The 15236-nt window shown below is 41.6% G+C and overlaps 1 protein-coding gene and 1 long non-coding RNA gene across 2 annotated transcripts; one reads left to right on the top strand and one right to left on the bottom strand.

The window, feature by feature from the left end:
• Window positions 1-575: 575 nt before the first annotated feature.
• Window positions 576-14865, bottom strand: PLAT (plasminogen activator, tissue type). Its single transcript, XM_013296102.3, has 14 exons — window positions 14715-14865; window positions 9114-9215; window positions 8067-8106; window positions 7522-7653; window positions 6993-7106; window positions 6477-6651; window positions 5833-5924; window positions 5397-5571; window positions 4991-5076; window positions 4395-4590; window positions 3768-3904; window positions 3532-3672; window positions 1892-2040; window positions 576-1031 (listed from the first exon to the last, which is right to left on the bottom strand). The coding sequence occupies exons 2-14, from the start codon at window positions 9192-9194 to the stop codon at window positions 873-875; spliced, it is 1677 nt and encodes a 558-aa protein (XP_013151556.1). The 5' UTR covers window positions 9195-9215; window positions 14715-14865; the 3' UTR covers window positions 576-872.
• On the top strand, window positions 932-1432 carry LOC114011088 (uncharacterized). Its single transcript, XR_003552839.1, has 2 exons — window positions 932-1048; window positions 1212-1432. It is a non-coding gene; the product is annotated as an uncharacterized LOC114011088 (long non-coding RNA).
• Window positions 14866-15236: the final 371 nt, after the last annotated feature.

Genomic DNA, 15236 nt, shown 5'->3' with positions numbered 1-15236 from the left:
TGACTTGATCTTTACCTGTGGATTTAAATCTATCAGGCGCCAAAACCTGCTGTCATTACACTTATCTGTTGTTCTGCCCTGCTGTGCTGAAGAGAGAGCTCTAGCTTTCATATGAGATGATAATGCATTGAAACCTAATAGTCAAAAACGTAACGTGTTGATTCTGTTGCAGAGAAAGCTGTTAAGATTTTTACCTATTCCACATTTGTTTAAATATTTAGTTCCTACCAGGAGGAGAAGCAAGTGGAGGACAGATAGTCCTAACAAGCATACCATCCTGGATTTGCTCAGAGTTTAAGTTCAGACTCAGTTAATTGGTTCCAAACTGAAGAAGTAGTATGTTAATATGGAAATAAGCATCCCATGCCTACAACTTTGCTGTTTCTATTGGAGTCAAGCTGAAATCAGCTTAAATAACCAAAATAAAAAGACAGAGCTCAAGCCTGACCGGAATGTATTCCAAATTTACAGCCAAATAAGAAGGAGGGAGGTGAAGTTTTCAGGAGATTAAATGTCCCCTTTGCCTTCAGTTCACACCCATTCCCAAAACAACATAGCTGTTCATGGAATGCATTATGTTCTCTCCTGGTTTATTCCCTCGGGCAAAAATTTATTTCTAATTGTACTCCTATAATTTAATGCAAGAAGAAAGCTTGGGGATGTGAGGGGAAAGGTGTGTTAGCTTCTGATAACCTATAATAAGGATAGTAGTTTGAGAATGTTCCCTTCCCACACACTGCAGTTGGTCTTCCTCTTGTACTGGAAGTCATAAGCATCTGGACAAACAGAAAGCCCTGTTGGCATCCTTAAAGCACCCAGAAGGAAGCTGCAAGGGCATGGACACAAGACTGTGGATCATTCGCTGTTCTTTCTCAGCGTTTCATGTTGTCCTGAATCCAGTCAAGATAACGATTCACATTTGTATAAACGCCAGGTATGTCTTTGCGGCCACAGCCTATTCCCCAGCTGATGATTCCAATTAGATACATGCGATCATCCTTCATACAGACCAGAGGCCCTCCAGAGTCACCCTACAGAGAAGTAACAGGTTAGTAAAAATCTCCTTTTTTGTTTGTTTGGTTTTGTGTTGTTTTTACCCCCACTGGCTTTAGCGGTGCACTAGTATCTATGGAAATGCCCTGTGCAGTATGCTTACAAATCAAGAGCTCTTAGTAACAGCATTTCCATATAAGCTACTTTTTGTGTTCCAGACTCCCTCAACACTTCTCTCATGAGGAAACCCTAAATATTCTTGACACTGAAGCATCTACCTTTGTATGGCACTCATTTATGAAATGTAGGTGAAATGTTGGTAAGAACAAAAAGGGGGATGCTGTTATTCAAGCTATAAAGATCCAGGGTGTTCTAAACTGCTATGTGTAATAGTAAAGCACAATTATTAAAAGAGCTGTTTTAATGGAAAGGATGTGAATTGAATGTCTGCCCTCCTTATTTTTCACGTTAGAGCTGCTCATGCCATACCCTCTTTTGGCCTTTATTCTTTTCTCCACTTCCCAGTTAAGTGGCACCCCCTTCCTTTTACAGAACCTCCTGCTGAGTATTTTGCATGCTTACATAAGAGAAAAATACTAGGAAATGCTGCTGAGGTGGAATTTCCTGCTTACTTTTGTGCTACTTCCTGTATTTGGGATTTTCAGTCTGTGTTGTTCTGGTTTGCTTGATTAAATGTGGCCTACTTTCTCAGCTATGAGGGACAGGGGGAGAAAAAAGGAAGAGGAGCCAGTGGTTTTTTTTCTGTTCAAATAAAGTCTACTAAAACTTCTATGTAGCCAAATGCAGAACTACTTTAAAGTATTTTCTGAAGCTTTTTGATTAGTCCAAACTGTCAAGGATAGACCTAAAAAGAAGAGAGGAAGGGAATTGGGTTTACCTTGCAGGCATCATCAAGGTGTCTGGTGTCTCCTGCACATAACATATTGTCTGTAACTGTTCGGTTGTCTAGATGCTGTGTTGTGCACCGACTGGCTGGAAAAAGTCTGACATGGCCTTCCTTCAGGTGCTCTGAATAGAATGGAGAAACTGGAAGAAAACCAGCAATATAAATACATATATATGTCTGTGTATGTGTATACAGATTTTTAAATTTTTTTTTATTGCAGTTCAGTTTCTCTAGTTTAGGGGAGAGTACACCAAATAGCTGGGTGGAGGTGGGGGTGGCTGAACAAATATTTCCTTGCCAAAGGGTCTTTTTTAATTCTCGGGGTTTCTGCTTTGCTAGTGAGAACACCTTAAATCTACTTGAGAGACTATTGCTGCTTTAGCATGCTGAAATGCTAAATAGGTTTTTGTAGGCTCGAAATTAAAGACTGCTGGGTTTCTTGATTGGGTAAGTAGCCTTTGCACAGTTAAATCAACCAAGATGAAGTCACAGGAAGTGCCTATGAGAATCACTCACTGCATGAAACAGGAGCCTGACATTTTATTATTAGACTTGTGTCAACAAAAATCAGATTCCTTGTACGCAATACTGACTAACTGGATAGGAATGTATACTCATGTTATGTTGGAATGGGAGGGATTTTTGGGGGGGGGAGATGGGGTGGGTGGGCAGTGTTGGTTTTATTCTTCCGCATAGCTGCAATTGCACAAAGCTGAAAGTAGGCAGGTTTTGTTCTTTTTTTGTTTGTTTTTCTGACATTTGTTTTTCAGTCTAGTTCTGAATTATAGTTGCAGCATCCTTTCCCTCTCAAAGAATTTATCCTGTACTCACTGTAAGCAGTGCTGAGAACTAGCTTTAAAAGCACTGTAAAAACAGTTCATGACATGCTTATATTTTACATCTTCCAAGTCTGCTCCAAAGTCCCTATGGGTTCCAGTCATGATTAGGTCTTGTTATGATGGGTGCTTCACAGTCTCTGTCTCAAAGTTTACAAGTTAGAGAATAAAAAGAAATTAGTAGAAAGTGCCAGTAAAATAAGAGCTGGGTTTTTTTTGTTTGCTTTAAATACAGGTCAGCCTGTGTATACTTCCAGGCAAGTTTTATTCCTGTTTGTTGTAGCTCACTTTAAAAGCCATTTAGCCAGCCTTTTCTTATATATCTGAGATTGCTATTGCTTTAGCTTTTTTTTTTTTTTTTTTGCTAATCACTGCACAGCCAGTGTATCTTTTAGAATAATGCAACTACCTGCAACTGTGTAGTATATCAAATCTTGACAGAAATGTGTTTCTGTCAGTGACAATGTCTAAATGTACTCAGTACAGCAGAAACGTGGCAAACCTGATTGTACATTTTCTGTCTTTCCTACCTCATCCATTGTGCCATTTTTTGTGTTTCTACTATTGGAGAGTATCAAGACAGGCTTTATTAGTGCATGCAGCTGACAGAAACCAGACAAATTAAATAATTTACAGAAAAGCTTATTTTTGTCTATCTCCCACTTACACATATGTTTTATAGTGCTGATATAAGCCTGTATAATAATTTAGGGAGTCACACATTAAGCAATGCTAAAATCTTAAATTCTTTGAGGGCAGGGGACCCAAACTTTGAACATAGTATCTTCTACTTACATTCTTCATTTCTGCCATAGCCAGAGATCTCACATTCAGTCCAGTCAGGCAACTGCAGTTCTGGTGCTGGGAGGCAGGCAGCACGGACAGTGTCTGTTTCAATAGCGCAGTCTTCTGTATCTGAGTTCAACTGCAACAGAGCTGAAGACGGGGAAAAAAAAATAATCTCCACTTCATTAACTGCAAATCTGAGCCAACCGTGACCTTTCCAGTCTTGAAGTCAGAAAAGTTCTTACCAATATCATTGTTGAAATTTTCTGAGTCAAATCTCTGATGCACAGTGTAGTTCTTCACTTGAAACTTTTGTTCATTTTCCTCGGGAGTTGCTCGGGAAGTCCTACCCAGCACAATCTTCAGCTGGTTTGCACTAAAGCTGAAGAACAAGAGTCTTGCTTTCTTCCCCTGTTAACTGGAGTGGACTGCTCCCTTGAAGATGTACTGTTGGAGCTTCTCTTTTCTTATTTTAGCACTATTTAGTGCATTACCCAGGCAGTTTAACTTAAAGTGTCCTGTTTGCCTTCGGTTTTGCACTAACTGCTTACAACCACCAATGGCAAAGATCCTCTGCCAGCCCCTAGCTGTTCCCAAGTTTCACACGGCTCTGCATCTCTATTGACATCTTTGCTCTTCAGCTATTTGATATTCTGCTGTGGTACCTTAAAGCCCTGCTGCTAGTTTGTCCAATAAATGCCTGTCTGTAATTCTCAGCACAATTAACTCCATAATCTTCAGTGCAGAACGACTTACTGGGATAAAAAGCTTTTTCTTCCCCAAGTCTTTTACCCTTTCAGTAAACTGGCTATACTGGATGCTTTAATTTTCCAGATTTTTTTCCCCCAGACAGTACTGAATTCTCAACTTACCCTTCCTCAAAACAGTGAGCAGCTGACAAAACCCAGCAGGAGCTGATCAGAATTCCTCCACAGAGGAAGTGCTCTCCAGGTGCTCGGCGATACTTCACAAAGATGGCAGCTTGCCATGGGTGAGCTGCAATGTCTGCGTAGGAGCCACCTTTAATCCTGTACTGGTGGACTCTGCGCCGCCGTAAGCCACAGGCGGCTGTGGATGACAAACCCAGAAACAGGCTTCTTGTTCAGGCACTCTAGCTTTGAGTTTGGGTTAAGAGCCTGTTGTCTGTGCGTGTTGAGGCAGCCTGGCTCAAACTGCTTAGTATCTGACTCATTCCTGTTTCCTAGGAAACTTGTACTCTGATTTGAAAAATACAGTAAGGAAACCCTGCCTTTTCTGTTCTCCATTTCTGCAGTCTTCCCTTCTGGCAGAGAAAAGGGCACTTCTGTGAGAGTGGAGCCACAGAATCTGTTTCTACTCCAAAAAGCTTCCTCCCCCCCCGCCCCCCCAGCTCTTACTTTACTATAAGAGGCTTGACTTTAATGCAAATGACATACAGAACACCAACACCTCAAAGAAGGAGAAGAATTAGGAGTGCTAGGATCCTTACAGCAAGTAGGCACATCGCAGTACTCCCATGTGAGCTGATTTCCTTTCAGTACATGGCACCAGGGCTTGCTGTCATTGTCAGGATTCCTGCAGCACAGGAAAGAGAAGAACCATTTGTATTATCAGATCTGCAGGCAGTTTGGAGAGACCTGAGGGTGGCAGACTGTGACCTGAGTGTACTCTTAGATATTTCTAGAGATACAGAGGGCCCTTGGGGCACGTAGTCTCCTGTCAGAGAAGCATAGATAGGTCGAGTGGAATAAAATTACTATTGTTAGTGAGCTTCATTCCCAGCAGTAATATATTTCCTGAGCTTTAATAACCCATGTAAAAGACTAGAGCCCTACCTCAAGGGTATCACAAGGAAGTTTTGTGGGATTTTTTTAACTTTATAACTGGCTACATACCGGCAGAAATTGTGACTTCCAAGGCCCAGCTGGTAAGCATCTCTTCTCCAAGCAGTATATAACTTGTTGATAAGGATTCGAGAATTCCACCTCAAACAGGTAGCTCCAGAACTGGTAACACTGTGGCTGCCTCGGTAATCTGTGCCTCTTCCAGATTTGCAGTTGACGTTCCCAACTGCAATAAGAAAGCTGCACATTAACCGACGGGTGTGAACCTGTCAGTTCTTCCTAACTACTGTGATTTCTGTCAAGTCATCTATATATTAGCTATACTTATCTCAGTTTCTTGGTGTCATAAATATTGAAAGCTTAAGCATGATTTAATGTGAGTCTCAGCTTTTCAGGCTACAGAAATAGCACAATTCCACAGAGAACCTTCATATATGCAGTGAATCATGGAAGCTCTGAAGTCCATTCCCTATCCCCCTGCATGTACCTTTTGAACAGGAGGGCACACCGCAGTGTTCCCAGGTGTACTTTCCCCCTTTATAGATATAGCACCAAGGTCTGGAATCCTCATCTGGGTTTCTGAAAGAGTTATGACATTATGCATCATTATAAAGCTATTGTTATTAGTCCCATGTCTGCCATTTAGTCTGGTAACTTAATCCTGCACTGCAGTGAAGACATGGACTGAACTACCACAAGTTGTCTGGATTCTTAATTTAATTTTAAAATTGTGGAGTAAATGGAGGTGAGGATGTAGCTAGCGGGAGTGGACAGCTTCTTTGTGCAGTTTAGTTCATCTACATTCCTGTATTTCTAGAGTTTTGAGCAGGATCTGGAGCTGCAGGAAACTGGTTTACAAAGAGAGTTTTAGGCACTGAGAAGGGACAAGGGAAAGACTATGACATGAGAGATGTACGTATTTTTCAATCTGTCATGAGCATCCAGTCTAGATAGATCTGAAGTTCAGATATGTCTACGGAAGTCGCAATTGCTACTCATGGGCTATGCTGTATTTGCGCCTGTGCAGAGTCATCTCTGCTTGGTATTAGACTGTTGAAAACAGCTGTTCTTTTGCTCTGAGCTCTTAGAATGGGCTGATTCCTGTGGCTTGGCATGCCATCAGCCCCTCACCTGCAGTAGTTGTGGTTGCCCAATCCCAGCTCAGCAGCATCCTGTCTTTGACCGCTGTACACCCGGTCCATCAAGCCATTGCTATTCCAATTTAAACATTCAGTTCTGCTCTCTGTCATGCTCCATGTGCCCCTGTATGTTACTCCAGCATCTTTGTAGCACTTAACTTCAGTATCTGAACAAAAGGGAACAAAATGTTACTATAAGGACAGTATCCCAAGCTCAGCTTTCCCAGTCGGTTCTGCTTAAACTTGACTCCCGTATGTCTTGTCTAGAAAATGCCTTGCCAGGCAGACTGAAAGTACATACGAAGGTCTTCAGCTCCAAAATTCAGTTTCATTAAGAGACACTGAGAACAGCCCAGATGTCCTTAAAAGCTCTTTGTAGTATTAGCTTTAGAATAAAAAGAGGTAACTTAACAAAGAGCCTAGTATACAGCAGCAGCTTCTTCATCCTTCTGCACTGCATAGCTAAAACTGGTAGCGTTGTTCACAATAACTGACACAGTATACTTGCCTATTTCACACTGCTTCCCAGAGAAACCGTGGAGGCACTGGCAGATGAAGAGCTGTGGGGAATAATATGCCTGTGAACACTGGCCTCCATTGTAGCAGTTATTTCTAGTGCAGGCTGTGGAATAAGCGAAAGCCAGGAAATACTGTTAGATTTCACGGAAGTAAGAAGGTGGTAATGTATACCCATCTTTCCTCTCCTGTCAATCTCCTTTGACCCGTTATATTTTTCCCTGCCTACCTGTTAATGTCATGTGCTTACAGTCTTTTCCTGCAGCGTTTACACTCTTCCTTTGCTCCTTTCCCTCAACATACACTGTTAGGAGCCTTCCTCAGCTCCCTAAGCAGCTGCCCACTCCTGCTTAGTCCTGCCCAAGTTGGTATATGTTAGTATTTTCATTTCTATCTATTCTATTTCAAGCTGAATTTTCTGTGTGGTAACTCCTTCCCTGTCGGTGGACTTCTTCAGGATGATTAGATGGGCGATTTCTCATCCCCAGTGATGTCTTTCTCTTTTTCTTCTTCATACTCACCTCTAACAGGCACAGTGTGGCAGCGACTCTGACCACTGTTGCACCTACAGTATTCTGTTCTGCTGCCTGAAAGCCTCAGCCAGGTCTCCCTGTGGTGGTAAATTTCTCCAGATGAATTGTCTGTGCAAATGTCTGTAATTGGAGAAAAGAAATCCTCTTTTAGAGATTCAGGGAAGAGACCTGGCTAGGCAAAAGAACTCCCTTCTCTTTCCAGAAGAGTATCAATCGTAAGAGCATCTGTCTAGCAGGCTGCCCTTTTTCCTTCTCAGGCAATCGTCCTGTCTCTCTCACTGCTGTGTTGCTGGATGTACTGTTGCAATATTGACCGACTTCTTTTTCTTTGAAGGAGAGCAGAGGGAGGGGAGAGGAAAACTTTGGTCTTTGAGCTGTGGATGGTATTAACAGTCTGGTATTTTGTCTTCTGAATATCTCATCCAGATAACCATGACAAACAGCTTTTAGGTTCTGTTCCCTCAGCATCATCTGCTTTCCCCTCCTGTACTCATAAAGCTCCAGGTAACACGGTTGTAGTTTGCCTGGCTTACCTCTAGATCTGGCTCCCCGTTTGAAACGCATGCGTAAGCCCTGCAAGCAAAGAAGGTTAATTCTGTGAGTAACTGCTCTCTTAAGAAAACTGAGAGAAAAAGTGTTTCCAAAGAGCTAGTCCTCTTCTTAAGGTCTTGTAAATCAGGGGAGCTCTAAGCAACTTGTCAGACAGTACAGTGAAAAGTGCCTTTAGTACCTCAGCATGGGTACTGAGAATTGTAAATCCAGTCATCAGAGGTTACCAGGTGATTGCTTGTCATCTGAGTGACGTGAACTTGAGATGTGCTGTCCTCACATGGTGCGTGAAGTGATTATGTGCTCTTGGGGCATCGCACATGCTCACTAAGGCTTATCAGCTTTCTGATATTTGAAGGAGATTCAAGAAAATAATTTCCGAATAAGTAAATACAAACAAGCAGTTATTTTTGCTTGTTTACATGCAGTTTCCCCATAAGCCTTTGTAGCTTGATTACCTTTGAGAGAGATGTCTCCTGCAGCCAAATAAATAAAATATTTTGGATAGGGTTGTAAGGAAGAAACCAATTTAGAAAGCTTTTTTTATTAGGCCATAAAAGAAAGCATAATGTAAAAAGCAAGAGGAAGGCTGGGATAGAATTTGTTTGAGAGACTAAACATTTTAGAATTGTGCAGGGTTTCCTCAAGCCTGTGCAGTGTGAGATATAAAGTGCAGGGACATGGGAACCATTGATGTACAGTTGTGAGAGTAATGATGAAGGTGATGACAATAGAAAGAAAATTAAAGGGTGATCACAATGGAACTCTTACTGACAGTGAAAGGTGACAGTGAACAGATGTGCCAAGAAGATTTGGAGATGACTTGCTTACTGAAATGAAAACCAGCCAGGACAACACATTACTGGAAATCACAGCTCAGAGGTATACTTTGTAAGGTTTTTCCTTCCCCTAATTTATAGTAATATGACCAGATTATCCTGTGACATAGACAGCTGGAGTCGATGGTGAGGAAGTGCTGCTGAAAACTCAGGAGGATGGCAAGACATTATTGGATGCATTAGCCTGCTTACCTGGCACTGAGCAGCCGCGATTGCTCCCACCAACAGGAGGAAACATGGGAGTTTGCCTTCCATTCTGAGTGCTTTCCACATCACCTCCAAACCTCAAGTGATCTATAGAGACAGAAGAAAAAATAAGATGTTGAACAAAGACATTTTAAAGTGTGAGTGGAGTTCAAGGTCTTAAGTTTAAATACAGGCTTTAAATTAAGAAAATTATTTTTACATTAAAACACACTTCCTACTCCGCAGTTCTCTGCCATCTGGTCTAGCTGTCCTGGTGTTCCTGGACAGGGGAAACTTCAGGCTGGACCCAGATGTTCTTTTACTTGATAAACTTAGCCATGCAACAAGCTAAAGCACACCATTTTAGGTCTGGTAGAAACTCAGACACTGTTTTCTGGGGAATAACACTGGCAGAAGTAAATTCTAAGTCCTTTTTCCTAAGGTTGCTGGAAGCCAACAGTATCATGTGCGTTATTCAGGGAGATTGACTTGTCTAATGAAGGAATGTAATGCTGATTGGAAAATATTAATTGAGAGTCAGGTCATTGAGGCCTACCTAAGAGATCTCTAGCAGGGGCTCAAAAATCTGCTGAAGGATCAGTCTGTGATAATGGTGGTTTAAGAGGATTTGCACTTTCTGCACAGGCTGCTTCTCTGGGTGACAGTGAGGGCTTCTCCCTTAGGTGGAGGATGCATCAGCAAGAAGACTTTGGTTTATGACAGGAGGGCATAGCACTACTATGTCTTTGGTTTTCAGGATTTCTACAGCTTCTCCCCAGCTAAGCTTTTAGTTTCTACTATTGTCATTTAGCTTTTGCTAAAAAGGGAGGGCACGGCAATTGGCTGGCAAGCTAGCTTTTGGTCTGGTGTTCTATTTTATTCGTTGCAGCATCCTCCCATGTGTCACTTCTGTGCAGTCACAATGACTTCTTATTCCCACTGATCCCTTCAGCAACTTTACACTTCAGATAAAGCCCTCTTCTGTCTCACAGCAAGAGTTTCTGCTTCCTCCAGACTGATTTACATAGTCTGTCTCCTACGGTAGTATTGGGAGAGAACCTCCAATGATCTCCTGTGGGAAATCGCTGGCTGGTATGGTGTGGTTGGGGTTAAGGATGAATCTGGATTTCTGCCCCCATTTATCTAATTCACTTTGAAAATCTACTTATCTCTTCACTCATCAGAGGTTAATTTCCTACCTGGTGAAATTGCTGCTCAGACCTGGCCACAGACAGCTATAGGAAGGACATTTGGTTACTGTGACCCATCTGTATTTCTTCCTACTGTAGCAAAATTTATTTCTGTCTGGCCTTGAACAGGCAAGTTTCTTCACAGAACTGTGAATTTAGATTTCTGTAGCCATTGAGTGCAGCAAGATGTGCTACCATCTTGTGCCCTAGTTTCCCCTCCCCCAGTTTGCTTCCTGACAAAGAAGGGAAAATTATTTCTTCCACCAGAGTGCCTTGTATAGGCACTGACTGGTTTAGGGCAGCTGCTGGGCAGAGAGAAAATTCTAAGCAGCAGCAGGTGTGCTCATAACACAGTGCAGCCTCGAGGACATACAAAACTTAATGCTGAAATTAAGCAACATGGTTTTTTTCACGGGCTGCACTACATGCCATTTTCTAATCTCATCCTAGTACCAGAAAAATATGCTGGATGTGACGGGCAAAGGCAATGAAGGGCTTTCTGAGGTGGTCTGTTGCCTATAAAGGCAAGGTGCTTTGCTGTGGATGTCTGGTTCCCCTGTTAATCCCTGTAGGAAAAATTCCCAAGAAGATGTATATTGCCCATTTCTTTATCTTGGTGACCTTGCAGTAACTATAAAAGATCAGGCAAGTGTTATGTATGTAAAAGAACTCCAGTAAAGCCTGCATGAGTTTGGTAGTTAGCAAAGTTCTGTTGTATATTTAGAAACAATGCTGAAGTTGAGGACTTTGAATGAGGATTTACTGCTACACTAAGGAGGAGGTTGTTGTTCATAACAAAACTTCAATCAGTAACATAGAATCAAATGAGTATATGGTATCAGAAGTTTAGAAACTTTTAGTGCCTATGGGACTTCTTGGAAACGTGTCATTAAATAGCAAGGTCCAATACATCTATTAAAAACTGGGAAGGTATTGCTGATTTTCACAGTTGAGTAATAGCTTTGAAGGACTGGAGTTGTCATTATTATGTAATCTGAACTCTTACAATAAGGCAAATAACTTTATCACAGGTTTTCTGACTTGAACCCATGAATTTCTTCCTAAAATTAATAATTACTCCTACATGCAGTAATAATAGCTCTTTTTTACAATTGAACAAGACTTAAGTAGTCACCAGTGTGAACAGATTTAGCTTGATCCTCTGTACTAACCAAGACTGCTACAGCAGTCAGTCTAGTTGTCTGAGATGATGAATCACTTCATACAAAAGTATGAAGTAGGTGGGAACCCTCCTGCTTTGAACAAATCCAGCACCAGAGGTCCTTTTTCTCTTTTCCTTTAAAAATATTATACCTCCTATATAAACCATGAGCTGGGAGTGAGGTAGAGTAGCAGGCAAGAAGATGTAATTTCATTCCCAATCTCTATTACTCTGCAATTCCAGTGCTTTGAAATAAATCAGGCACTGTCCCCCACACGATCAGCTTTTTATTTTCTACATTATGCAATCCCTGAGCAAGTAGAAAGATAACTTAATTATTTAGGAAAACTACTACTACCAGAAATTAGGAGCTCAAACGCTGTTTATATAATAAAGCTGGAGAAGGCAGCTGGGTAATAGCTGGTGAAACTGGAGTATGACCGACGAAGGAGTCATAAATTAGGATTCAAGGCTATAAAAAGGGAGCTTGTTTGTGGGTTTTGTTTGTTTGTTTGGTGTTTGGATTGTTGGTTTGGGTTTTTTTTTTTTAAGATTTGTTCAAAGAAAAAGCAAAAGGCATAAATATTCCAGTCTCTGAAGCAGAACTACAGCACGATAGTTTAGGCTGTGATTTTTCATCATTAGACTGCACAAAGAGGAGACTTAAGTTGCAAGTCAGACTAAAAGGATTCACAGAAACAGCTTCCAAGAGCCTTAGTTACTCCAAGTCTTCTCTTTAGGTCACGTCTTGATGATGAGATCCATGTAATTAACAGAATCTTTCAAGGATTTGTATTAGTATGCAGAATTTGTAGTATACTTTATATACTTTCAAGCCCCTTCTCACCTCTTAGGAAGCATTTTGCATTATATAGGAAGCCTTTTTAAAAGCTGTAAGGGTGATTTCCAAATAGGCATTGGCTTCAGTTGAATCTGAGCTAAATCAGCAGCGTTTCCAAAGCTGAAGCGGATGATCTAAACCGCTACCTGGAGTCACTTGGTTGCTGCTGTAACCCTGCATTACATTATCTTCACTCCCTGCAGCTGGAGCCCCTTGCTGGAGCTATGCAGGCTTGTGTTCTCAATCCCACTGTGGCCGGGTTTCAACTTGTTAATTGCTAGTACCACTGGTCATCTTTGTTGCTGTCTATGGAGAAGGCTTGAAGTTCTTACTGACAGCTTTAAGAAATGAGATTCTGTGAGCTAAGACCTTGTTAAGGAAAGGTTCATTCAGCGAAGCTACTTATCTGAGTTTAGCTGCTTTTTTGGAATTTCTGTCTGGGAAGCACCGTGAAGAACTGTTGAGACCTCATTTCTGAGGTAACTGCTAAGATGCCCCAAAAACAAGCAACACTAGTGAAATCTGATCTCGTGTGTGTGTGTGTGAGGACAGAGTGGTAAATCTGGCCTAATTAATATCTTGGAGGAAGTCCTAGCTGCCTGAAACCACCAGGGACCTATAGCTAGGTTTGAAGAGGGAGTGGGAAACATCTTGTAAATTACAAAAAAAACAACCAAAAATTTCAGTCTTTGAGACTGACATGAAAGGAGGCATCCCTATTTAGAAAGCATCTGCATGGTTTAATCAAGTTTATGGTTATTAATCAAGCTTACCCCACACAGTCTGCTATACAAGATGATCCTGGTCTTACACAGCACCTAGTTACACTGTAGAATGTGGCCACTGTAGAATGTGATAGACAGTCTAAAGTTGTCTTGCATTGCATGCTACATCCTTTCTTCCACTTGCACTTCAGGCTAGCTTATCTTGTAATGCTGTAGCATGTCCCCCCTCCCCTCCCTCCTGCCATGGTGGGGATGCTTGTCCATCTTTTGGTGGCTGCTGTCCCACTATGCACGGAAAACTGGTAGCAGCTGTTGCCAGATGTTTGTTTTCAGTTCAGGAAAGGTACAGCTTAGTCCAGTCAATTGGAATGTTCCAAATGATAAGACCTATCAAACTGAAACCATGCAGTTTGAAAAATACCATGTTTACAAGACTCCAAGCAGAAACCTGCAAGCAATGTGCTTTCTAGAAAGGCTCTCCTAAACAGTTTGTGCCTTCTGCTCTCACCCTTTGCTTCCTCTCTGATCAAAAATACTCTAGCAATAAGCCAGAGGCACAGATGTGGTGTTCTGACATTTTGATTCTACACTTTCAGGTACATTAAGACATAAAGATATACGACACCCTAAATTGATCTCTCTTTGCTTAAGCAGCAGCAGGAATACTTTAAATTCCACTTATTAATTTATTATTAATAGCAGCTCTTCTAAGCAGTGAGAGTGTGAATATTATCTTATCAATGTGGAATAGGACCTAGAAAAGGGATGTATCTTATCAAGGTCAAACAAAAAATCATTAATAGAAAGAAATTAAAAGTAGCTCTCCCCCCCCAACCCTGTGTGCCTCCCCATAAACTAGTATGTCTATTCCAGAATACTGTGATTCTGAATCTGTAGCATTAATAGCTTTCTTGCTGATGAACAGCTATCTTGATCTAGCTTGAGCAAAAGACTACAGATCCTTGCTCCCTTTTCCTGCCTTCTGAAGAAAGTGCTTCTGTATCCCTTTTCTAAAGTGAACAGATGAACATCAGACTTGTACTATTGGTCTTTAAAATATACCTCCGCTTTTGGGGAAATAATTAAAAAAAAAAACAACAAACAAACAAACCCCTAAGATTTGGTAGTCTTCAAAAGCACTGGAGAAAGTGGATATTTCAAACTCTGGCTTCATTTTGGGAATAATTCTCAATATTTCCTGTGGTTTTGGTCACATTTGAAAGGAAGCATTTAGGGAGAACCGAAGACAACCCACCCTCCTCCTCTTTTGTCCTTCCATTATCCTGGTTGGGAGCCTGGGGTGAAAGGCATAGTCATCTCCTCCCAGGAAGACTATAAATTATCCTTTCACAGCTTGCGTTCTGGATCTCTTCTTATCATCAAGATATTTTCCCGTAACTCTCTGCTTTAAGTTCTTTTGCTAAAGTTCTTTGTGCAGGAGACTCCTCCCTGCCTGAGGCTCTCAGTCTTTACCCTGGAACAGCTGAAGCTTTCTTGAAACAACTGAAAGCTGGCAGCTTTACCCAGCATTATGAAACTCTTCGAAAGCTGAAAGGCAATAGCTCAAGTTAGTTAACTACTATGCTGCTTCAGTGGGATTTATTAAATAATATTTCATAGTACTTAATGACATGCCATTGGTGTTGAAAATGGGAAATGCACCTTTTGAAACAAGTCAATAGTACCTACCTTTTTGCTTTTTCTTTTCTGTATTCTGCTGATTATTTCCTTTGCAGACGAGTCTGCTTTTGTGTTTTCTGCGTCTCTGCTCTGATCTCTCTGAACAGCTCCTGTCCTACTTAAAACTCCACTCCAGGGGGTGGAGACTCTAGACGGACGAAGGGCGTGTTTTCCCCCACCCCCACCCCTGCAAGAGGATCTGGGGATGATCCAGGGCAGGGTGGCATGTGTCTGGAGTATTAGGGAGCCAGTCTGTGTGGGACCGGAGGCAAGTTTGCTTGCTGAAGTGAGCGGGGCATGCTGGATTTTACAGCCGGTTTGTTTTGTTCCTTCTCTCTTCCGTCAGAGTCTTCTTAGTCTTCAAAAGACTTGTTCCCCATCAACACCTTGTTTCAGTGACAGTAAGAATAGTATGCATCCCTTAGGATGAACTGTCCTATCATGCTTCTAGGAGTGTGAGGGGGGGGCCCAAGTGTAACTTGCCCAGGCAGTGCCCTAAGTGAATGCACAGGTGTGTTATTTCTTACATGA

The sequence above is a fragment of the Falco peregrinus genome, chromosome 17 (assembly GCF_023634155.1).
Source record: "Falco peregrinus isolate bFalPer1 chromosome 17, bFalPer1.pri, whole genome shotgun sequence".
In the NCBI taxonomy this organism is placed as follows: Eukaryota; Metazoa; Chordata; class Aves; order Falconiformes; family Falconidae; genus Falco; species Falco peregrinus.
The sequence above is the reverse complement of the archived record's forward strand: the minus strand, read 5'-3'. Positions and strand labels throughout refer to the sequence as shown.

Coding starts and splice junctions, on each gene's coding strand:
- PLAT (XM_013296102.3), bottom strand. CDS start 9,194: ATGTGGAAAGCACTCAGAATGGAAGGCAAACTCCCATGTTTCCTCCTG. Junction 6,652..6,992: donor TGGGAAGCAGTGTGAAATAG/GCAAGTATACTG, acceptor CCTTTTGTTCAG/ATACTGAAGTTAAGTGCTAC. Junction 3,905..4,394: donor GCTCACTGTTTTGAGGAAGG/GTAAGTTGAGAA, acceptor CTTGTTCTTCAG/CTTTAGTGCAAACCAGCTGA.